This window comes from Balaenoptera acutorostrata, chromosome 19 (assembly GCF_949987535.1).
Source record: "Balaenoptera acutorostrata chromosome 19, mBalAcu1.1, whole genome shotgun sequence".
Taxonomy (NCBI): Eukaryota; Metazoa; Chordata; class Mammalia; order Artiodactyla; family Balaenopteridae; genus Balaenoptera; species Balaenoptera acutorostrata.
In genome coordinates this window covers 47,795,741-47,820,846 of record NC_080082.1, presented here as the reverse complement: position 1 = coordinate 47,820,846, position 25,106 = coordinate 47,795,741, and the positions used below count along the sequence as shown (strand labels likewise).

General features: G+C 42.1%; 2 protein-coding genes across 12 annotated transcripts in view; both read left to right on the top strand.

Annotated features, from left to right (window-relative positions):
• CEP89 (centrosomal protein 89) overlaps window positions 1-9,730 on the top strand; it is an 81,549-nt gene extending 71,819 nt beyond the window's left edge. For 3 of the 7 annotated variants that reach the window (XR_009006060.1, XR_009006058.1, XR_009006055.1), the window contains one exon: window positions 4,320-4,379. Coding sequence is in view for 3 of the 7 variants with exons in the window: in XM_007165059.3 (XP_007165121.2) it covers window positions 4,320-4,489; window positions 9,483-9,723 (411 nt within the window). In the remaining 4 variants the exon portion in view is untranslated. Of the gene's footprint in view, window positions 1-4,319; window positions 4,490-9,482 lie in introns of those variants that run through there. The other 4 variants (XM_007165059.3, XM_007165058.3, XR_009006056.1 and 1 more) reach the window with 3 other exon arrangements.
• Window positions 9,731-11,916: 2,186 nt separating this feature from the next.
• The window catches only part of SLC7A9 (solute carrier family 7 member 9), a 43,852-nt gene continuing 30,662 nt past the window's right edge, over window positions 11,917-25,106 (top strand). Inside the window, exons 1-3 of one of the 5 annotated variants that reach the window (XM_057533900.1) lie at window positions 11,948-12,052; window positions 19,773-19,943; window positions 24,837-24,950. In XM_057533900.1, coding sequence (XP_057389883.1) covers window positions 24,864-24,950 — 87 coding nt within the window. In that variant the 5' untranslated portion in view covers window positions 11,948-12,052; window positions 19,773-19,943; window positions 24,837-24,863. Of the gene's footprint in view, window positions 12,053-19,587; window positions 19,700-19,772; window positions 19,944-24,156; window positions 24,214-24,375; window positions 24,474-24,836; window positions 24,951-25,106 lie in introns of those variants that run through there. The other 4 variants (XM_007165063.3, XM_057533899.1, XM_007165064.2 and 1 more) reach the window with 4 other exon arrangements.

Below are 25,106 nucleotides of genomic sequence, written 5' to 3'. Positions count from 1 at the left end.
TTAAGTAGTCTTTGGTTCATCTGCACAATAAGATACCATGCAGCTGTTTAAAAACAAAAAAAGATACAGAAATATCTCTAGGCTCTATCCTTGCTTTGTTATTTCTTCCAGAGACAACATCACCTTTTAACAGACTACGTAATTTATTTATTATGTTTGTTGGTTACTGTGTGTCTATTCTGACCAGAATAACAAGTGCAGGGATTGTTTTTCTTTTTCTGTTTTTGTTCACTGGTATATCCCAAGCACCTAGAATAGCACCTGGTGCATAGTATTCAATTAATTCAATAACTATTGGGGGAATTAAATAATATATTTTACAATTTTAAAAATGTAACAAGATCAAAAGCAGTATACAAAACAGTATCTCAACTCTGCATCAGGAAGGCTAAAAGGACTACACCACACTATTAACGATGGGAATCTGCATAGAAGTATTATGAGTAATAAAGAGCAGTTATAGTTTGTTCTTTTTTTCCTGGTTTTCCTGTTGGCTTTTATTTCCAAAAGAGAAGGTCTGATCTTCAGAGCGGTTGGCCTTGTCTTGGGAATTTGTCTCATTACTGTTCATCTGAATAAGAACAGTAAAAATTAAAAAGTTCCACCCAATCACCCAGAGAAGAAATCTGTGAGCCAGATCCAGGTCAGATAGGGCAGGATCTCTGGGAAAGTGAGGAGAAGAGACCTGGAAAAGGCTTGTCAAAATTCAGAGGTGACAGGGACTTCCCTGGCGGTCCAGTGGTTGAGAACTCCGCGCTTCCAATGTAGGGGGTGCAGGTTCAATCCCTGGTCGGGGAGCTAAGATCCCACATGCCTCGTGGCCAAAAAACTAAAACATAAAAAAACAGAAGCAGTATTGTAACAAATTCAATAAAGACTTTAAAACTGGTCCACATCAAAAAAAATCTTTAAAAAAAAAAATTCAGAGGTGACATCTCAGGAAACCTTAGCAAAACCCTCCTAAAAGTGAGGACATCAACTTGGAAGTCAGGGCAGTGATGAGATCTGGGAAATCAGAGCTGCAGGCAGAAGTATTTCAGAACCAGGCTGGATTCAGAGAGCCAGAGAAGGGACTGCAAGAGAAGTGGTGTGTGAAGCTTGGAAGTTGACCCATTGCTCTCACCCTCCCAGGAACCTCGTCTCATCCCAAAAGAATTATAGTGTGTAGTAGTTCATGTCCCATCTGGATATTAATGTAAATCATTCCACTTCAGTGACATCCCTCTTTGATCTACTGCCCGTCACATTTGGTTTGGAGAATGGCATTGTGCGTTCATCTCAAGTTATCTTTAATTTTGTTAATTATTCAAATAGTCCAGTGAGAAGTTTATTTACGTGTTGGCGCTTGTTCCTTGGATATGATGGAAGGAATGGTATATTCCCCAAGAATAGAGAAGTGTCCTGGAAGCTCACATCCTCCTTGTTTGAGGGGCTCAGATTTTCCATTTGTACCCAGGAGGGGCACCCAGCCTGCCGTTCCCGGCTCTTGTCCTCCTCAGCTGTTGGTCTCAGCTGTATGTGGCCTCCATACAAAAATTCTTTAAGAAAAATAGAAGTATAATTTTCTTACACGTGATGAAAGCGCATCAGAAATAATGTTGCCACAAAGGAGATCAAAATTGAAACCTGTACTCTAAGGTGAACTGATAGGTTGGTAGGTAGATAGACAAGTAAGGAGGTAGGCAGGTAGCCAGGTAGCTAAAACTCAATAAAACAGTAAAAGCTGGGGAAAAAAATGCCAAAAAGCAGAGACACAGATGGCCAGACAAAGGAGGATGTGAAATGGAACTGACACAACTCAGGGAAGAAATAGAAGGAAAGGAGAAATGTAGACTAAATTATAAGGAGCCCAGGGAGAAAGATATCATAAAAGCAGGATAAGGGACATAAAGGATAAATGAGAAAGGCAAAGGCAAGAAGGCAGAAATAAACATGTAAAAAGAACTAGTAGAGGGAATTCCCTGGCCGTCCAGTAGTTAGGACTCTTGTGCTTCCACTGCTGGGGGCCCGAGTTCGATCCCTAGTCAGGGAGCTAAGATCCTGCAAGCCGCAAAGTGCAGCCAAAAAAAAAAAAAACACTAGTAGAAAGTGATAGAGATCCAATTTACCTAAAGCAGAAATCAAAACAATGGCACTTATTCTGCTCCAAAGAGTAATTCTTAAAAGTTTTTATTCATAAAATTTTCTGAAATAAATGAAGAGTTGAATCTACATATTGAAAGGGCACATTATGTACCTATGTAAAACTGACCCAGGATGGCCCTAGAAAATTGACACCAAGACCTGTGACTTCAAGATAAGGAAAGAATACCTTGGGCACCCAAGCAAAAGACCAAGACATAAGAAAAAGAAAATCATGTTGGCATCACACTTCTCAACAACAACACTGAATGCCAGAGAACAGTGGAATTCCATCTATGAATATTCAAGGATGTTTTCATCTAACCAGGCTGGTCTTCAGACAGCTGTGACCATATAAGAACTCTGGAACATTTTTTCCATAAACCTTTCCTAAGGATCAATCAACTTGAGTTCAGCCAAGAAATGATTGGGCAAATTTCAGAAAAGTACTGCTCGTGAGCAAAGAATATATTTAACTGTGAACTAAGACTTAAAAGAAGCAAGGATAAGGCTGATGTAATAAAACATAGACATAATACAACCTGACAATGTAGAAGTAATACAACCAAGGAAAAAATGATAGGTAAAGGGGGAAGGAAGTTAGAAAGTAGAATGAACTTGCTGATTGCGTCACCTGTAATAACTGAGATCAAAGGATATCATTTAAAGATGAAAAATTCAGTAGCAGGAGCGTAAGCATATTTAAGTAGAGGAAGAGTGAAGAAAAGATTGTTAGGAGCTAACATTATGTTACTTTTAATAAATGAGGGGACTAAGGACATGTAATATAAAGGCATAAAAATAAAAGTAACCACAAGAATCAAAAGAGATTCATTCCTTAATAGCAAAATTACAACAGCAAAAAAGAGCAAAGAAAACAGACTACATTAAAGTCTTTAAAAATGTGTGTAGAGAAAACAATAAAACATAAGATAACAAAATTGAGGCAAACAAATCTGCCCTATAGAAAATATAAATGAGCTTAATTCACCCATTAACAGGAAACAATTTTAGATTATATTATAAAGGAAAACACTATTACATGCCAGAACCAAGAGACAGAGACAGTCAGGAACAGTGTTTTAGAAAGATTAAAAATAAAAGGATGAGTGAAGATAATACAGATTTATGCAAACAAAAGGAAAGCATAGTTGCGATCTTTACATCTGCCAAGAGAGAATTCAGGCCAAAAGCACTAAATGAGACCAAAAAAGAAAAAAAAAGGAGAGGCCTGAATAATGTTAAAGACTACAATTAATAATATATAGTAGTTATGAATGTCTACGTACTAAATAACACAGCAGCAAATTTTATAAACTACAGGAGATACAAGGGGAAGTGGAAACTTAGTGATAATAGAAGCTTTAATCCACTTCTCTTGGTCCAAGACAGATCAAGAAGTTATACAAAAGTAAGGATATAGAAGATTTTACCACATAATCTATAAGGTTTATTTATGTGTGTATATGTGTGTGTGTGTGTGTGTGTGTACACACACACACACACACACACATACAGAACGATCACAAAAATTGATCATAGACTGGCTACCAAAAAAAAAAGAAAAGCCTCAATAAACCCCTAAAGTAGAAATAAGGCAGACATTTGTTGATCAAAAAGATAAATACCAGAAATTAATAAACAAAATCAGAGAGCAGAAAATGTTCTTTCACCTGGAAATGTAAAAACTGTATAGTAAACTAACTCTTGGGTCAGAGGAGATGTATAAATTGAATGTCATAATTTCTAATGAGAACTGAACCTATGGGAACTACAAGTCAGAATCTATGTGACAACAGTTTTGGAAATGCTCAGAGGGAAATCTACTAACCTTAAGTACTATACAATAAAAATGTAAGAAGGAAAATAAGTGAATCAGGCTTTTATCTCAGTCACCTGTTTACCAATAGAGTATGAACAGACCTTGCCAGGTCTCTCTGTTTTAATTTTTATTTGTGGCATATAAAAAACTAGGCATGATACAAGTCAGAAATTTGGTTTTATTATACTTGAAATTTTTTTATTACTTTATGTGACTTTTGTGATCCAGACTTGCCCTCCCAGATCAGACCTGCCCAGGGCTTACTCAGTTCAGGGCCTCTCACAGGCCAAGGAGTGGGGAGGGAACGCATCCACAAAGCTATCCACCTGGGCCACGGGCAGCACCCCCTCACTCAGAGACCATCCTCCTCCCCCAGGGGTACAGGAAGCAGGCGGCACTGAAGCTGGGTGACATCAGTCACCGTCTGACAGAGCAGCAGGAAGACTTTGCTAGCAAGACAGCTCAGTACCAGCAGGAGATGAGGCACCTCCATCGGATGCTGCAGGACAAGCAGGATGTCCTGGACAAGGCGCTACAGCAGAAAAGGTCTGGCCGCCCCAGCCCCGTCGCAACGTGTTTGTTTTTTGCATGCTTGGTGGAATTCTCCAGTAAAACCCTCTGGACCTCTTTTGTTCATTTGATCGCTTATTTTTGGTTTTACATTTTAGTTTTATCTGATTTTAATATTAAATGTATTTTAATATTGGTTTTTTTATTTGCACCTCATTTTTTTTCTTTGAGAAGATTTTCCCTAGCAATTGACATATAACGTTGTATAAGTTTAAGGTGTACAGTGTGATTTGATATACATATATATTGTGAAATGATCACCACAATAAGGTTAACATATCCTTCACCTCATATAATTACCATTTTGTTGTTGTTGTTGTTATGGTGAGAGCATTTAAGATCTACTGTCTTAGCAACTTTCAAGTGTACAGTACTGGTAATTATAGTCCCAATGCTGTACAGTAGATCCCAGGTCCTCATTTTCTTTAATCCCTCCTTTAAAAATTCCTGTTGTTTGAATATTGGACTTCCTAAATCAATCCAGTCCTCTCATTGTCCTTCCCTTTTTCCCCCTCTTTTCCATCTCTTTGATATTTTTATTCTATTCCATTTTCTTGGGAGATTTTATTAATTTTTGATGAAATGTTTTATTTCTGCCATTATGTTCTCATCTCTGAGAACTTTAAATTTCAGATTCTTCCCTTTTTGTAAGAACACAGTCATAAGATTATGGGTGTATCATGTTCTCTGTGGCTGTAAGGTACTCTGTCAGTTACACCTTTGTCCTTTAAACGTGTGATAGAGGAGGTATTGCCAGTGTATTGAAAACCCTGGGGAAGAGCGCATGTTTTGTGGAGGTGAACCTGGTGGTCCCCTCACGTAGTTTGGGTTCACATTTAAGTCGGCCTTTTCAGAATGGCTGTGTTGTCTTCGACAGACTGGAACATAAACTGATGCATGTGGAAGAATCATAATTACACTCGAATGTGATTTTCTTCAAGTTATAGTAGAATCCGTGTATTTGTTACCAGGCAGAATGCAGACAGCTGTTTATGTTTTCTATCAGCCAGATGTTTCTTAATGCCAGGCAAAATGAAGTCTTATCTAACAGGTTTTCTGTAGTCACAGAAGTTCTTACCACCATAAGTGGTCACTTTGTGAAAGTTGGGCCGATACCAGCTTTCTTGCCAGACAGGAGGTTTAGAATTGCGTTAATAAAATGGAACTTTGTTTTTCACTTTCTCCCTTATTCCATTTTTTGCCCTTTAATGGTTTGAAAGTTAAACATTCTATTTATGCTCTTTTAGTGGTTGCCCTTGAAATTTCATATGGATACCTAACATTAACAAAAATCTAAAGCTAATCAGCACCTCTAAATTTCTACCTGCAAATGCAAGACCTAATGCTCTAACCTAATTATTTCCCACTCAGTTTATATGCTCTTGTTGTCTAGTGTCATCACATGTAGATACAGATACGTGAAGATGAAAAGCAAAGATCTATTTTATATCATTGTTTTTAGCCCCAGAAATTACATATTACTAGTTTCAATATAGTTATTTTATTTTGATTTACCTAGAGTTTACCAGTTTCTTTGCTTACTATTCTCTTTTGCATCTTAGACCTTATTTCTCAGATTACATTCCTCCTTCCGAAAGTACATGCTTTAGAAGTTTCTTTAGTGAGAGTAAGCTTTCTTAGTTTTTGTTTATCTGAAAATGTCTGCATTTTGCCCTCATCCTTGTGAGTTGATTTTTGCTGGGTTCTACCTTGACAGTCTATTCTCTCAGCACATTCCACTGTCTTCTCTGTTTCATTATTGCTGTTGAGAAGTCTTTTGTCATTTTCAAAACTAGATGATCCATCATTTCTCTTGCCTATTTTAAGATCTCCTCTGTCTCTTGTAGTCTGCAGTTTCATTGTATTTAACTATGAATTTCTTTTCACTTATCTGCTTGGTATAAGTTATTCTCTATATCTGTGATTTTGTGTCTTTCATTACTTCCAGAAAATTCTCAGTCGTTATCTCTCTCTCTTTTGTTTTGTTTTTTTTTTTTTTTGGCTGTGCCGTGTGGCTTGTGAGATCTTAATTCCCTGACCAGGGATCAAACCTGTGCCTCCTGCAATGGAAGTGCAGAGTCCTAACCACTGGACCACCAGGGAATTACCAGTCATTATCTATCTCTTAAAATAAGTCTTTTCCCCTCATTGTTTCTAGATTTCCTTCTGGAACTCATATTAAATGTATGTTAGACCTTCTTATTGAATCTTCCATGTGTCTTATCTTTTACATTTTCTATCTCCTTGTTTTTCTGGTCTACATTCTGGGTAATTCTCAATATTTCTGTTTACTAGTTCGCTGTTCAGTTTTGTTCAATGTTCTGTTTAACCTAGCCATGGAGGTTTTTTATTTCAACAACTGTATATTTCAATTTCAGAAATACTGTTTGGTTCTTTTGAAAATCTACCTAGTCGTTTTTAAAATAAATTTTTGGTCTTTGTTTATCTTTAATACATCTTTTATTTCTTTTAACATTTTATTCATAGTTATTTTATATTCTGTGTGTGACAGCTTCATTATCTGCAATTTGGGGGTCTGAAATCTGGTTTTGTTGACTCTTGCCCTGTGTGGCTTATTTCGTTCTATGTACAGTAATTTTTTTACCATGAACTCATGGATGGGTTGAATTTAGTCTGTGGAGTCCTAGGGGCCTGGACTGAGGATGTTTTCTCCAGAGAAGGTTTGCATTTGCTTTTCTTTGGTGCCAGAGAGTATTTCCAAACCGGGAGTCACTTTAATTTTATTATTAACTTAAAAAATAATCTACAGTAATACTTTTTTTTAAATACAAAAGGACTTTAAAAATATTCACAGGGAATTCCCTGGCGGTCCAGTGGTTAGGACCCTGCACTTTCACTGCTGAGGGCCTGGGTTCGATCCCTGGTCGGGGAACTAAGATCCTGCAAGCTGCATGGCCAAAACCAAAAAAAATTTCACAATGCCATTATTACATTTATAATGAATGTATAACTTCTTTTTTTTTTTTTAATTTTTTTTTGGCTGTGTTGGGTCTTTGTTTCTGTGCGAGGGCTTTCTCCAGTTGTGGCAAGCGGGGGCCACTCTTCATCGCGGTGCACGGGCCTCTCACTATCGTGGCCTCTCTTGTTGCGGAGCACAGGCTCCAGACGCGCAGGCTCAGTAATTGTGGCTCACGGCCCAGTTGCTCCGCGGCATGTGGGATCCTCCCAGACCAGGGCTCGAACCTGTGTCCCCTGCATTGGCAGGTGGGTTCTCAACCACTGTGCCACCAGGGAAGCCCCTAACTTCTTAATATATATTTTTCTGAGCTGCATTCTGGGTGGTTTCCTCTGCTCAATATTCCACTTCATTAATTCTCTCTTTGGTTGTGTCCAATGTACTTTTAACTCATCCTTTGAGTTTTTTCCCTGATTGTCTCAAAAATGTTTTTTTACTCTTGGTTCACTCCAGTCAGGGGCTGGGGATGCTCTACAATGGGGAACAGTGCAGATTCAAACCCCAGATTCATTTGAGAACAAGTCAGTGGCTACAGTCCCCAAGGAGCCTCTCAGAGTAGATTTCTTTTGAAGATTGGCAGATTTTTCCACCCAACCATCCTTCCTTTGAGGGTTCTTCACATACCTCCAATTACCTGCCTAATTCTGGGACACATAGTTCACAGTGTTGCTAGGGGGAAGAGGGGAAACATGGATGGGCGTGAGCCCTGCGGTTTTCTGTTGCACCCAGTTTGCATGCACCCCAGACTAGTCTCCATTCTACAGAAATCTGGGTTTCTAGCATGGGCTTTTGTCCTCAAAGCAATACAAACATTTTGTTTGCCAACCTCTGTGGTTTCAGTTTAATCCTCTTTTTTTTTTTTTTTTCTGCCCTTAGAGATTTCCTTCTCTCTTTGTTTTGAGTTTAGCTGTACATTATCATGATGTAATGTATCAAACATCTGGGTGTTTTGCATCAGAAAACGGAAGCATGGAGATTTTTTAGACATAGAGTAATTAGTGGGCATCATGGGCTTCGGAAGGAAACAAGAGTTCACAAGGAAAGTGACACTGGACGAGTGGGTGTGTCACTGGCCTCCGTGAATCTCTGTGTCCTCCTCTTTAAACAACAGTGCTGAGTCCACCTGGTAATCCAGTTGCTAACATTTTGCATAACCACCGGGCAGCGTCTGTGAAGGAGCTGGCCTTCCCAGCCCTGCCGTCCCGCACGAGGCCCATTCCTCCTCTCAGGCTGAAGCTTGCTTTTCCCTCCCCATGGGGCTCATGTGAGGTGCTCCCCCAGTGGACCACAGCCCTGTGAGGACACGTGTACCTTGCCTGCCCTGTTTCCTCAGCTCCCCACACGGGGCCCGTCACACAGTCCTGGCTCAGCCTTGGTTCCCTCTGGGCGCTCGCCCTCCTGGCACATGGTCTGGGCCAGTCTTGTCTGTGACCTGGGTTGTGTTCCTCACTCCCCACAGTCGGTGCCCTCCTCACCCTCTAACTCACTCTCTGTGTCTGGGCCCATCAGTGGCTCTGTGGATGGAGGCTGTGAAAGGTGTCTGAGTGTTGGCCAGGTCGCAGTGGGGACGGGCAGAGGGGACACTGGAGAGGCCTACAGGGCCCATGCTGTGTGGGCGCCCACAGCCAGGCCGTTGTGCTGTAGGTCAGCCACTGCAGTTATTGTGTTTTATTTTTATAGCATTAATGCCTTGGAGAACAAAGCGTGTGTGCACTGGTGCCAAAATAGAAGAAAAGGCAAAACGTAGAGAGGAAATCTAAGACGTCATTTTCAGCCTGTGCCTTTGTATTTTTTTCTATTTCCAGGGGACATCGGGCTTCATTCGACACTGGGAATCTTTGCTTCAGAACCCACGCACAGTGGGCTCTGTTCTCTGACTTTAAACATTCTTCCACTTGGCTTCTCACTACTTTAGGATTCATAAGGGCTCTATGAATATTTTTTAAATTGTGTTATTTTAAACTTTTTCTTTATATTGTTTATTTCTCTCAGAGAAATGGAAGGTGAGCTTGAGGTTGTTTGGGAGTCCACCTCCAAGGAAAACCGAAGGATCCGAGAACTTCTCCAGGCCACGCTGGAGAGGACAGGCCCGCGGGATGACACCAGAGCTTTCGCGGACCGCTGCCTGGACAGCATCTCTCAGGGAGACGTGCAGGATGGCTGCCACTTCAGCTTCTGTGACCTGAAGCCGCCTCCCACCGCCCACCAGGGTCTGCAGGAGCCCCTGGGCTAGGGCCCCTCGGCGGAGAGGTCGGCCCTACGCAGGACAGGGAGCGCCGAGGAGACGGCCGACTCCCGCCCACTGCTGCAGCGTTTCTTCTCCTCAGGGCAAGGAAGAAATACTGTCTCAGAAATTTAACCGGTTTTTTTACATTTTGCTTTATTTTTAAAATGTGCTGCTGAACTATATTTAGCTGGGGCACGTCCTCTGACCCCACTGCCACCGAGCCGGGCTCTGTGAGATCCATTGCTCAGGCTAACAGGTGACCTGGCAAGCTGGCCTGTCTCTGGGCTCCTAGATCTGCGCTGGGAAAACCCCAGAGGGAAGGGCGGGCAGGCCCGAGTGCTCAGCCTGTGTGTTTGATGACTTAGTTTCATTGGATGAGCCATCGACGGAAGCCCCAGCGATGAGACCTGTGCATTCACTCTGGGTAGTATTTTATCGTTTGGCAAAAAACAGGTGCTGGTCTTCATGCCCCAGTAGATTGTACAAAATCTGTCCTGCTCTCTCCCCGAGCCCTTCCCTGTCCTCCTGGAAAGGTAATTTTTCTGGGGCCACATAACCTCCCTCCCCTTCTGAGAGCCTTGACTTTGAGCTCCAATCCCTGCCCCACTGCCACCGCCGAGAAGGATGCCGGGGCTGTAGCCCTTCTCCACCCTGTACCACCTCCTCAGGTAGATCATCCCTGCCTCCCGGACCATTCCTGGGACTCCTGGCGGGCGTGCCAGCTGTCTAGGGCCGCTTGTCCCCGGCACGCTGGAAGAAGGCTACAGGGGATCCTAAACAGGGTATGGAGGGTAGGATCCTGCCACATCCTTTTACCAAACCCCTCATAGCTAAGGCCTGTGTGGCTTCAGGTGTGCAGATAGACCCAGCGTTGGTCCCTGGTCATATATAAAAGTTACACATGCGCTCTTTGGTTGCTAAGTGGGAAGTTGAGATAGAAAATCATTGTTCTTTTACATTTTATTAAACTTTTACATTTTATTCAACAGTTAAAGAATTCTAATTTATTTTCATTTTACCGTGGATAGAAAGACAGGATTTAAAACTAGGTATCAGCTCCTAGGAGATGACCTAGCATACAACTTTGATGTTATTTCAAGGGAATTTGTGCCAACCATCTAATAATCTGTAGACAGGCTGCACGGTGGCAGCAGCCCGTGAGCCTCTTGTCTCCAGACCAATGCTCAGGGGATGGCTTGTCCATGGGACGCTGCTGTTGTCACATCACCTAGAGAATCACGTGTGTTATCCCTGTCTTCTCTCTGCCTTCAAAGAGAACATTTTATTCCCTTGAGAAGTGAATGTTTTTACATTTCTGCTTTATCACATGTTACAAATATACTTTGCAAGTTCAGTGACCCCTGGACCTCATCACGGCCCCCCAGGGTGGTGTTCACGCAGCAGTCAGCCTCTGCCAGCCTCCTACTGGGTGCTGTAGCAAATGGGCAGGTGAGCTCAGAGTCTGGGATGCAAAGGAGGGCAAAGCAGGCAAGGTGGCGAAAGACAATGCCGCTGAGAGGCACAGAGCCCGGACTTGAGCTGGAACACCCAGCCTTGCAGAATGGACAGGGTCTCAGGAGCTGGAGAAGGGCAGATGGGGCTGTGTGAGCAGTGGGAGGGGCTCTGGGGCTAGAGATTGGGTGGGCAGTAAGGCCTGACTGCTGGGAGGGGGAGCTCCTGTCATCCTGCCGGTTTCCAGTCTGAGCAGGAACCAGTCCCATTCTCTCTTGGTCCTGGTGAGTCTTCATGTGGCTCTAGAAAGGTCCTGATCAGGTTGAAAGTAACCCAAGGCAAACAGTTAGAAAACATGACCTAGGGACCCAAGTGAGCCCTGCTGCCTTTGGCACTATTTAAAAGCAGCCCTGGGGAAGTCAGGACTGAGTGGAGAGGGGCCAGGCGCAAGTGTGGGTGTGAGTTTGATGTGACAGCAGCTGGGGGGCTGTCCTGTCTTGCAGTTGTCCCGTGCAGAGGGGTGGAGGGATCAGAAGTGACGCCTTTGCCCCTCAACCTCTGAGAAGATGGGGAGACCCCACCCTCTTCCAACAGCTTACATCTTTGTAGACCAGCGGGTCATCTAACTCTTAGGAGGGGGGGGAAATTCTGGATTTGATTAATTTTGATGTAAATCTATTTATTCAGCAAATATGCTGTGGATGCTTACCTATGTGCACCGTTTGTTGAGAACAGCAGAAGTGACGAAGGCAGACATCATTATAGAGCGTGCCAGGTGCTCAGAAGAAAAGCGCCAGGACAGAAGCCCAGAGCCACGAGCTTCCAGAGCAAGCAGGGTCTCAGTGCATCACGGGAAGACTGACGTGTGTGTTGGAGCATGTGGGTAGGTGAACCTGCCTTCTCAACTATAAATTTTATGAAATCTAGATATAGGTCAAGTATTTCTGATGAAAATCCTGCACCCGAATTGAGATGTGCTATAACATATCTGGCGTATAAAATATACACCAGATTTTAAGCCTTACTATGAAAAAAATAATGTAAAGTATCTAATAATTTTTATATTGGCTTTATGTTGAGATAACATTTTTTATATATTGGGTTAAATAAAATGTTATTAAAATGGATTTCACCTGGTTGTGGGTTTTGTTTTGTTTTGTTTTTGTTGTTTTGTTTTTTGGTTTGGTTTACTTTTTAAAAAATATGGCCACTAGAAAACTTTAAATCCCATATGTGGCTCCCATTATATTTCCCTTGGACAGTGCTATCTAGACCTTAATGTGAAAAGCAAAACTAACCTTCTAGAAGATAATTCATGACTTTGGGTCGGGGAGAGAGGGAGAGGGAGAAAAAGAGAGAGGGAGAGAGAAAAACGGGAAGAGCAGGAGTGAGCCTCAGGCTAGCTCCCCTGGCCTTGCAGGCTCCCAGCCCTGCTCCCACCAGCAGGGCTTGTGAACTGTCCAGGACAGGCCCGCTTGTCCCCCTCTGACTGGGTGACTGTCACCTCCTTGACTTCTCAAGCAGCTGGGCTCAGTGGTTGGGGGTCACCTCCATCTGGAAAGACTTGGAACACTCCCAGATACTCTAGGCCTGAAGTCTAGGTCACTCTGGGCAACTTTTCTGTCTCTACAAGACTTTCCCATCAGCAGTAAGGATCCCTCAGGTGTCCCCCATCCAAACAAGAAATTTCTCCTGGACCCCACCTTCTCCCCTTTCCGTGGAGAGCCCAGCCTGGCTGCTGTCCCAGCTGCTGTAGCGCCCCATCTGGCGCTACACACCCTGGCATCTTCCAGCCCGGCACAGCCATTGTCCTTGTAGATTCAGGGATGCTATGCTCTCTTGGCTCTGCCCATTCCTTAAGTGCTGTGTCCTCAGACCCTGTCTCTTCTCACCCCATGCTCCCCTTGGCTGGGTCTGCCAGAGATTCACACACCCATAGTTCCCTTCACAGCCCTGTCAGTCCTGGGACCACTGGCCCTGACTAAATAAGTAATTTAGTCAAAGAAAGAGGCTGTTATATAAACACGGAGAAAGGATAATAAGTGTATAAGCATCTCATGATAGAATGGATCATTCACGAAAGAAAGGACAGATCCTTGCAGGGTCGCCCCATGAGGTTGCGTGATTTGTGCACTGCAAAAAGGCACACAACCGAGGGGTCAGTGGGGCTGTAATGTAGCCCAGACTCCTCTCACCGAGCATGTGTCCTGGAGGAAGAGGCACCTTGTTCTTCATACGTGTCCCTCCCCAAGCCATGAGTCCACGGCACTATGTCCCCTCAGAGGAGGCTCCCTTTTAAGCACAGAAATAGATACTTCAAGACCCTGTGTCTTCCTAATCCTCAACTCTGTCATATTTTTTATTATTATTTACTATTGTAGGGAAGCAAAATTTGCCACCCCAACATGTCTCATTGGTATGAGGATTAATTTAGGCTGGTTATTTTTAAGAAACAGAGACTCAGGAGGTCTTTCTTTTCACGCTCCCCTTAGCTGTCTAAAGAATTTAGATAAAGGGCCTGTTCCCAGAATAGAGCTGTCACCAGACATTACCTGCAAAGGATGTGGGCTATGGTGTGGTGGGGGGAACTCAGCAGGGCCTAGAGATTAGAGTCCACTCTGTATCCTGTTGTCTCTGCAAGGCCCCGAAAACATCTATCTACCAAATATTTGCTTTTCCATCTCCTTATAAATTGCCCTCCTAATAAAAAAGTTAGGTTAATTAAGAGAATGGGAAGAAGCTGAGGGGAAAGTCAAAGGGACTCTTCCCAACAAGGTGGAAATTTTTAAAGGGTTATTAATAAATAAGGTAAATAAAGCAAATACTGAAAGTGACAGAATAAGGAGGAATCAGAAAGAGTCACAGGACTCATCCCAGCAGGATGGAAATCTTTAGATGGTTATTTAAAAATGCGATAAATGAAACAGACATTGATGGGATTAAAACAAACGTTTTAAAACAGCACAACCTAAGGCTGGGTGAGCCAAAGGGACCCCCCCCTAAGATCCCCTAACATTAAAGGGCACCAAACAAATTTGCTCTATTTACCCCAGTTTGGTGAAATTTTAAAAAGCCAGAAGGAAAAAATTACAATGAGAAACCTGACCAGCAATTGCTTGGGGCAACAGTTAGGCCAATTAATCAAGTTAAAGACTAACAAAGGAACTGGGTTCCTTGCCTCCATCCCTCACTGGGAACCAAAGCCTTTTACACTGGAGTGAGTAAGACTGCTAGGTGATGGAGAGAAGTTTCCAGGACTCCTTGATGCGGGAGTCCCATGAGCTGTGGTACCAAAACCCACTGATGGAAGCCTGACTTGGCCTACACTTAGATTGAGAAAATGTAAACATATGAGGGTTGAAAAGATTATAAAGGTTGAAACGTTTGAATGGACGTTATGTGAAGAGGTTATATCAACATGGCCTAAGTGTTTTATGGGAATGGAAGTTCTATCTGGGTGGGAACACTTCCCCTACCCCATATTATAAGACCAAGACTTGTTGATGGGGTCCTAGCGGAGGCTGTGGTTACAAGTATAAGAGTGGATAGAATTGAGGTGAAAGTTTATAAGAGAATTGGTGTATTTGAATGGGCTTTGTGTAAGGTGGTTGTGAAACCGTGCACCTCAGATTGGGACTTGAACCCATGCAGCCAGGACTCGAACCTGGCCAAAACCCATGGTCTTCCAACTGAGATCACACACCTGGTTTTGGGACTTAAGCTCAGGTCCTTGATGTCTCATCGCAGAAAGAATTCAGTGAGAGACAAAGTGATGGGTAAGAAGTGGGTTTATTTAGAGAGAAACACACTCCACAGACAGAGTGTGGGCCATCTCAGAAGGTGAGAAAGGCACCAGGGTATGGGGTTGTCAGTTTTTATAGGGGTGGGTAATTTCATAGGCTAATGAGTGGGAGGAGTATTCCAGCTATTTTGGGAAGGGGCGGGGATTTCCAGGAATTGGGCCACCGCCCACTTTTTGATCCTTATGGTTGGCCTTGGAACTGTCATAGCGCCTGTGAGTATGTCATTTAGCTTGCTGATGCGTTACAGTGAGCATATACTGAGGCTCAAGGTCTAGTGGAAGTCGACTTGTCCGCCATCTTGGGCCCATTTGGTTCTAATCAGTTTATGTCATGTCCTCGGGCTACGTCATTCTTTCAAAGGTTGTGCCCTGCCCCTTTCCCTCCTGTTTCAGTTGCATCCCTTTTGCCTGATTGTATTGTGGGGATGGTCACCGTCTCACTGGAGAAGGTTTTCCCTGCCTAATACTGTAAGATAGGGCATGGAAATCCACCCTTCAGGCAAAGTGAATTGAACGTACTAAAGGGAACGAATAGGGTTGCCTGAACCCACATGATGTGAGGTGGGAACTAGGGACTGATATTCGGGACAGATAGGAGCAATAGTGGAGGCTGTTTGCCTGTAGGGTGACTTGGTCTGGGGTTGACTTGTGCACTAGGAAAGAGGGCCTTTATTGAATGCCTTATGCAGACTTTTTGAAGGCATGGTACACTGAACCCTGAAATTCTAGAACATAGAAATCTTTTTATTTCCATTTTAGTTGGAAACCTTCTCGCCGATATAAAGAAGCAAATTAAAGAAAATGTAGTTGGATGAGCAGATCAGCCTTTTGATATCATTTAGGTGGCAGCCCAGATATTTAGGGAATTGAAAATAACTGTCTTCATCTTGCAAATTTCTACAAAGTCAGAAGTGTAAACACAGCCCACAGTCCCCTGAGACTGAACCTGGTTAATTCAGTAGAACCTGAAACCAAAGGGAAAGAGACCTTTTCTAAAAGTACCAACTGCTGGAAAGGCTCCTTCACTCAAAATCTAATTCACAGCCTCAAGGATTTGTCAAGGACAAATACAAATCTTAAAAAGTCTTTTTCACAAATAGTAAAAAGCGTTAACCATCTAAGCAGATAACTTATTCCAACTGTTATTTATAAAATAGTGAATTTTATATTGTTATCCCATATTCATGACTGAAGTTTTAAAATGAAAGCTATGAGATCTCAGATTGTGTCTGTGTGTCTACATGTGTCCGTTTTATTTTATTTTTGGCTGCTCGCAGGCTTTCTCTAGTTGTGGCGAGCGGGGGCTACTCTTCGTTGCGGTGCGTGGGCTTCTCACTGCAGTGGCTTCTCTTGTGGCGCAGCACGGGCTCTAGGTGCGTGGGCTTCAGTAGTTGTGGCACTCAGGCTCAGTAGTTGTGGCTCACGGGCTTAGCTGCTCCACGGCATGTGGGATCCTCCCGGACCAGGGATCAAACCCGTGTCCCCTGCATTGGCAGGCGGATTCTTAACCACTGTGCCGCCAGGGAAGTCCCTACAAGTGTCTGTTTTAGATATGGTGTTTTTCTACCTCCAGATGGTATTGCCAAAATTAATTTGTAAAGGAGCTCTATTTAATTTAGGCTTAAAAGTAAGCGCTTATGAATTAAATATTTCTAAATCTCAGAAGTGTAATAGAAAGTAACCCAAATGTTTTTCAAGTTCACATGGTCTAAGATTAACCTTTAGGAAGTAAAAGCAAATTTAAAGTTATTGGTTTAATTAAAATAGGCATGTCTTTAGAGTTATCAGCATTAAATGTAAAACTTTTATTCTACCTAGGTTTACCAAAAGTCAAATAAGTTCATGTTATCTCTGCTGCAAAATTTGTCAGCAAGGAACATAGCCTGGGACGATGGTTGACTTTGTCTAATATCTCATGAAGTTTTCATGGGTAATCTACACATAGTTATTGGGAACAAATGATTTAGATAGACATAAGTGCGATAAGACTTAAAATTAGCTTCCAAAATCTTTTGGTAACTTAAAAGTTTAGAGTTTTGCTAAGTTAAGTTAAATGATGGGAATTCATTGAATGTCTAGATAATTTCCAAATAAGAGAAGATACTGAAACATTAGTTGCTAAATAAGTCTTAAATTTACCTACTTTTGTCTTATTACAGAAAAACTAAAGACGTTTGGGTCCATTAGAAACATGTCTTATACCACACTGAAAAAAAAATATGTTATGAGGAAATATATGTTTCTAGAAACTCTGAAATGTATTCATAAGTTTGCCAATCAAAAAATACTGGTATAGCAAACAATTCACACTTGCTTACTTTTTAGTTTTCACTAGAAATTTAGGTTTCTAAGGGTTAATAATTCTAATTGTTACATGTAATTAAAACTACTAAAATAAATAAGAAAAATATATTCATCTGCAAGGAAATTTTTTTTAAAGATATAAGGAATAGAAATGCATGTTGTTAAGGGAAAAGCAAGTAATTTTGTCCTAAAGAGAGGTTTTAAAAAAGAGAGGGAAATAGCAAGGACATGGAAGCAACCTAAATGTCCATCGACAGATGAATGGACAAAGAAGATGTGGTACATATATACAATGGAATATTACTCAGCCGTTAAAAGGGACAAAATTGGGTCATTTGCAGAGATGTGGATGGACCTAGAAAGTGTCATACAGGGTGAAGTAAGTCAGAAAGAGAAAAACAAATATCGTATAATAATCCATATACGCGGAATCTAGAAAAATGGTATAGATAATCTTATTTGCATAGCAGAAATAGAGACACAGACGTAGAGAACAAACGTATGAACACCAAGGGGGGGAAAGGGGAGGAGTGGGAGGAATTGGGAGATTGAGATTGACACATACACTATTGATACTATGAATAAAATAGACAACTAATGAGAACATACTGTATAGCACAGGGAGCTCTACTTAATGCACTGTGGTGACTTAAATGGGAAGGAAATCCAAAAAAGAGGGGATATATGTATATGTGCAGCTGATTCATTTTGCTGTACAGTAGAAACTAGCACAACATTGTAAAGCAACTATACTCCAATAAAAATTAATTAAAAAAAGAAAAAAGAGGGAAAGCATATGATAAAATCTGAATGTAAAAAAGGAAGTTACAGAAGGTTTGGGAGAAAGGAACCCTTAGAAAAAAGTTTTGTGCATGGTCAGGACTGGCGAAGATTCAAATGAGTTTAACTGAGTGAATAAATATTAAAAGTAAACTGGTGCAAAATTAGAATTTGGTTTTCTCTCTGTGTTAAAGAGACAAAAGTCTTCTATTATAGGGAAACTGTGAACGGTTTTTCTTTACCTCTGAGTAGTCTGTCTAAAAAGCAGAGATGTTTATGTTTCATTAAAATAATTTCTTGTGTTGTTTTATCAGGTCTTTGATTAATTACACTGAGTCCACTGAGTCTTTTTAATATTACAAGAGCTAAGGTTTTTGTTTTTTTTATTAACAATTATTAAACTTTCTGTATTTGCCTGTGAAGTCTTTGTCACTTTGGTTAAGTGAATAACTAAGTATTATTTCACAGTGATCTATGATCCTATTTGAACAAATGTTTTAAAACCTTCTGATATCTTTTTTTTTTTTTTAATTTATTTATTTAATTAATTAATTAATTTATTTTTGGCTGTGCTGGGTCTTCGGTTCGTGCGAGGGCTTTCTCTAGTTGCGGCAAGTGGGGGCCACTCTTCATCGCGGTGCGGGGACCGCTCTTCATCGCGGTGCGCGGGCCTTTCACTATCGCGGCCCCTCCCGTTGCGGGGCACAGGCTCCAGACGCGCAGGCTCAGCAGCTGTGGCTCACGGGCCCAGCCGCTTCGCGGCATGTGGGATCTTCCCAGACCAGGGCTCGAACCCGTGTCTCCTGCATTAGCAGGCAGACTCTCAACCACTGCGCCACCAGGGAAGCCCCCTTCTGATATCTTTGATAAGCTTCCCCAAATCAAATTCTAAATGAAGTCCTTTTGACCTCTAGCAAGCTTTGGGATTTTTCAGAGGGTCCCTTAAACATCTCAAAGAGAGATATTAAACTAATTAGCATGTTAAATTACATGGGAAGCACTGTCAAATAAGTGGTGATAAACCATCTTAGGTTATATTGCATTGATGAATATATATGTTCTAAAAATTATGTGAAATTCCTAAAAATCTATGTCCTGATAAAATCCTATTAGTTATAATTCTAGCTATTATCTTAAAATATTGTGTCATTGAAATAACAAAATTTCCTTGTCAATTGCATTGTAATTAGATCTTTAACCATGCCATTTTGCCTTTGTCATTTATAGACAGTTATTATTTTACTCTGATGCTTCTGCAAAAATGCTCCATCTTCAAGAAGATTCATAGAAAGGACTTTTTGACAAATATCGGTTTCTGATAACTTTTAGTTCATACCATTGAACTGGGTAAGATTACAGAACTCTAATGGCAAGCCTGATGGCTTCATAAAACTGCTAACAAATGATCAAGATCAACAAGAATTACTTACATAGGACTGAATGAACTGATGAATATGATTATAATTTTTATAACTTTTTATCTGAAATGTTATACGGCTTTTTAATGTTTGTTTTCCAGATATAAGAAAGCCTTTCGTCTTAACGCTAACTATGAATCAGAGCAGTTTGGTAAATTATACCTTTGCAAGCAGAATTGAAACATTTATCTTTCTCCCTGGTCCCTCCAGAATTTGGAAACTCTTAGTAAGCATTCTTATTTTCATGACAATATAGTTATTTATATAAGTTCACTAAGAATCTGTTCTCTTTGTAACAGGACACATTAGTTGTATCACCATGGCTTTGACTGGAATGTCATATTTGAGAATTTGCATAGAATCAGATTTGACAGACAGCTTTAAGGAGCTAAGATTGACTGTGGAGCCATAAAGGCCCTTGGAAAAACAGCCTGCTTCCTTGCTTACACAGTTGCCAACAGCCTTGCCAGGTGAGTAAGGAAGGTCACTTTCTGGCAGGCACAGGAACTTCAGGATATTTGGGGGAACTTCAAGAAGAGAGAAATTCACCCGAATCTGTAGGTATTACAGGCGAGTCTGATGACAAATCCTTGACATGGCTTCTTAGCCTAAAGAGGCTATTAAAAAGTTCAATCTGGGGCTTCCCTGGTGGCACAGTGGTTGTGAATCTGCCTGCCAATGCAGGGGACACGGGTTCGAGACCTGGTCTGGGAAGATCCCACATGCCGCGGAGCGACTAGGCCCGTGAGCCACAATTACTGAGCCTGCGCGTCTGGAGCCTGTGCTCTGCAACAAGACAGGCCGTGATAGTGAGAGGCCCGCGCATCGCGATGAAGAGTGGCCCCCGCTCGCCGCAACTAGAGAAAGCCCTCGCACAGAAACGAAGACCCAACACAGCCATAAATAAATTAATTAATTAATTAATTTTAAAAAGAAGATAAAAAAACAAACATTGACATAGAGAAATGTTCATGAGTGGTTGCAAAAAAAAAAAAAAAAAAGTTCAATCTGGAGGTTCTTTACGAAAAGTTCCAGCAAATCAGATTTAAAACAGCCTATATGGTCAATTGCTATTCTTGCTGAACTTATGTAAATAATCAGGTCAAGTTTAATGAAACTAAACTTATTTTGAAAACAAATGAGTGTGAATTTGGCCATCTTTGGTAGAAATGAGAGTGACTTTAGAGAAAAAAATATATGCTTCAATAGAAACTATAACATCCAATACATATAAAGAACACATACAACACAACAGCAAAAAAAAGAAATCATCTAATTAAAAAATGGGCAGAGGTATCTGAATAGATATTTTTCCATAGCAGATGATATACAGATTACTAACAGGTGCATGGAAAGATGCTCAACATCACTAATCATCAGGGAAATGCAAATCAAAATCACAATGAGATATCACCTAACACCTATCAGAATGGCTATTATCAAAAAGACTAGAAATAACAAGTGTTTGCAAGGGTGTGGAAAAAAGGGAACCCTGTACATTGTTGGTGGGATGTAAATTGGTGCAGCCACTATGGAAAATGGTATGGAGATTAAAAATAGAACTATCATATGATCCAGAAATTCCACTTCTGGGTAAAAACACAAACTTGAAAAGATATCTGCACCACCATGTTCATTGCTGTATTATTTATGACAGCCAAGATGTGTCCAACCTAAGTGTCCATTAATGGATGAATAGATGAAGATGTGATATATATACACATATATACATATATATAATGCAATATTATTCAGCCATAAAAAGAAGGAAATCTTTCCATTTATGACAACATGGATGGACTTTAACAGCATTATGCTATATGAAATAAGTCAGAGAAAAACAAATATGAATGCTCTCACTTGAATGTATCAACAGGATCCCTCCCCCCCAAAAAACCCCAAAACCAAATAAACAGAAAAACAAACAAAAAACCCAAAACCCAAACAAACCCAACTCATGGATGTAGAGAACAGATTGGTGGTTGCCAGAGGTGAGGGGTGGGCAAAATGGGTGAAGGTGGTCAAAAGGTACAACTTCCAGTTCTAAAATAAATGTCTTAAGAGATGTGATATACATCATGGTGACTATAGTCAATAATGCTGTATTGTTTGAAACTTGCTAGGAGAGTAGATCTTTAAAGTTCTCATCACAAGAAAAAAAATTTGTAACTATGTGTGGTGACAGATATTAACTAGATTTATTGTGGTGATCATTTCACAATATATACAAATATCGAATCATTGTACACCTGAAACTAACATGTCAATTATATCTAAAAAAAAATGATGGACAAAGTTCTTAGAATTGCACTCTTCCAATAGCTCTTGGATACATATAGAGATTGTTTCCCAGCTAAGATTTTTTAAATTGTGCTTTCCTTGCTGATTGTTTTACAGTCAGGCTGTAAATCCTTGACATTTAAAGACTTTGCACATTCCACTGACTCTTTATGAGTTCTTTTGGTTGGGATTTTCGTAGGTAAGTGAACACCTGCTATATGGTCTTTTGGGTCCCCCGCAAAGCTCTGAACTACTGTCAGCAGCAGAGGGAAGGAATATAAGATGAGTAAACTTAGGAACAGAAGAAAGTTTGAAAACTTGAAGCCAAGTCTGGGACAAGTTTTAAGTGGTAAAGGAAGAATTGGCATCTGTCCTGAAGGTTTGACTCTGCCCCTGACTCAGAGGACAGTGACTCAGAGGATAAGATGCCAAGAGGCTGTGGGGATATGGATTTACACTGCCGGGCTAAACGTGTCTTCATAAACCATTACAGGACCAGGGAACCAAATATGTACCAAATATAAGACGATAAAATGCAAATGGTGTTATCATCTTCAAACTGCAAGCATTTGTGCAATTGGAAAAAGCACAGTTTGAAAGTGAAGGTCGGGACTTCCCTGGCGGTCCAGTGGTTAAGACTCCACGCTTCCACTGCAGGGGGCTTGGGTTCGATCCCTGGTCGGGGAACTAAGATCCCACATGCCACGTGGCTCAGCCAGAAGAAGAAAAAAGAAAGTGAAGGTCAAGAGCTTTAGCAGAAACTTAAGAAACAATGGAGTTGTATGAAAAAAATAAATAAATAACATGAAACTTCCTAGGAAATTAACTGTGAGAGGGAATTGACTGCAACGAGGTAAAACTTCAGCCATGTGGTAGAAGAGCTGGATGCACAATGAGCCAAAGGTCTTAAAGAATTGGGGGAAAAATTGTGAAGACAAATCCACATTATTTTCCCTGAGGGGGGAAAAAAAAACCTTATGATAATTGGTTGAACACTCACTCTGCTGGGGAAAAACGAAACAAGAAGAAACCACAGATTCAAGAAAAGAAATGCACACCAAGGACCAAAAATGAACTGAAGTAGATTTCTGACCCTCAGCAAGGATTCTCATGCCCAGATGTTCCAAACTCAGCACTTGACAGAGGCCCAAGAAGCCCACGGGATCCTCTGCATTAACAGAATGCTGACGCTTAATGCATAACCTTCTGCAGTTCTCACAGTTCTGTGAAGGGGAGTGCCAGTACTAGCCCATTTTACGGATTCAGAACTCAATGCTTGGAGAGAGGCTAAGTAACTCTGAGACCATGTGGCTGGTGTGGGCTCACAGGACCCTCCCACTCCCTACCACCACCACCACCCCACCCTGCTTTCCTCAGTGGTTTCGGTTAGAATATCAGCCCTCTGGGGCAACCTTGACCCAGGGAGCTCTGCAAGTACAGATGGGCCAGACCTACCTCTGGGTGCTGCACTGTTGGCAAATGCTTAAGGGGTGCCTCACGCAAGCCTGTGGGCAGGTCCTGCCTCCATGCTCTGGAGAGACAGCCCGTGAATGACCACTCTGCTCGGGCTCTGGCCATGGCTGGCAAGAGGATCAGGTGCCCTGATGAGCAGGCATGGCCCCATCAAGGGGGGCAGATAACAAACTTCTACATCAGGACCCTGACTCTGGGGAAGCAAAGGTCCCCCACATTCTCAGTAGGCTTTAAGAGATGACCCTGAGAAATCTGCCCTCCTCTCAGGTCCGCCTGTCCCAAAGTGCCCCCAAAGTGCACCCCAGTGACTCACCAACTCTGTCCTGTGACCTTTGGTCTCATCTGGATATCTGGGATGCTGTTAAATCTACCCCAGTGCAAAACTGCCGGAGGAGATGGGCGATAAGCAGCAATGCTTCAGGCTGAGCTCTTCCGTCCCAGATAAGGTCTCAGCAGGGGCCAGACAAGCTTGGTCAGAACCAGGGGGAGGCAGACCAAGGACCCTGGAGGAAATTCCTCAGTGGGGAGGGGAACGGCTCCCCCCATCCTGTGAGTTCTGAGTGCAGCGTTACTGTTTGTGCCACCTGCCTGGAGTTGTAAATAGAACCTATTAAGATAATAAAAGAGTGGGTTCCAAAGTTTATCTCCTCTGGTTCCAGTCTTTAGAGAGATTTCTCCTTCCAGGATGTAGCTGATCTGGGGGGAATCTGGTTAATTTTAAAACAAACTGGTCTGGACACAAATGAACAAAATAAAAATAGTTTGGAGAGAAACTGGCTTGCCCTACCCTCCTTTTTTTGTGTGGTGTATCCAAGCTTCATTGCTTAAAAAAAAAGGTGTTTAATAATTACCTTTGTTGACCTCTGTACCTTCTGGCTTCCTCCTCTCCTGGGCACGAGACATGGCCATTCCTAGGGCACTACTGTGCAGAGGAAGGTGGTCAGCTGCCCCGGGCAGGTCCCTGGGCTCCTCGAGGTCAAGGAGAAGGTAAGGCCACCAGGTGATGGGAAGGCTGGCTGATCCCCTGGCCAGGGACCCGAGAGGGACTTCACGTGGAGGAAGGGAACAGGGAATGAGCACTAACTAGTTCAGCCTTGAACTGATTTCCCTCAGCAACGTTCCTGGCATCACTCAATGAAAAAAATATCTGTACCGTGGATCTATTGTGTGAGGTGCCTTAATTACTTGGGAAGTAATTATGAGCAAAGCCTTCCTTCCTCAGACTTGACTCCACTAAGGATATTCCAGTATGTTTTTAAATATTTCTTTTTAAAAGCCTTTGAAAAAATGAGGTTGGGCTGTAGAATGACTTTCAGGCATGTCACTGCTGAGGGTTAGGGCACATAGGATAGGTGAGGGGGCACGGGGGTACCGGAGTAGTTTGGAAAAGAGCTTGGAACCCCAGTTGCCCAGGGTCTGAACAGCAGTCAAAATTTTGCTGGGACTAAGCAAATTATCCCTAAGGAGTCGACAGCTGCATTTCCCCCAAACTGTAGCTAATCATCTGCTCATAGAATCAGTTCCCACAACCCAGGTGCGACAGCTCAGCCCCCATTTGCATCTTGTCCGATGGAGCATTTGCTGAGTGAACACCTGTGTCCTCTTTGCAGCCTCCTAGAATTGGCAGCGGGTGGAAAATGGAAGAGACAAGCCTGAGAAAAAGGAGAGAGGATGAGAAGTCGATCCAGAGCATCGAGCCCAAGACCACAAATCTCCAAAAGGAGGTAAGGCTGTCCTTAGGGGCAGGCCCTTCCCAGGTCCAGCCACAGGGTGCACAGCCAAGTCCCCCCACCCCATCTCTGATCGAACGATTCCTTGTACTCACCTCTTTCCCTCTCGCCAGTGAACTCAGCATATTCTTGTGAGGTTAATACATGTGT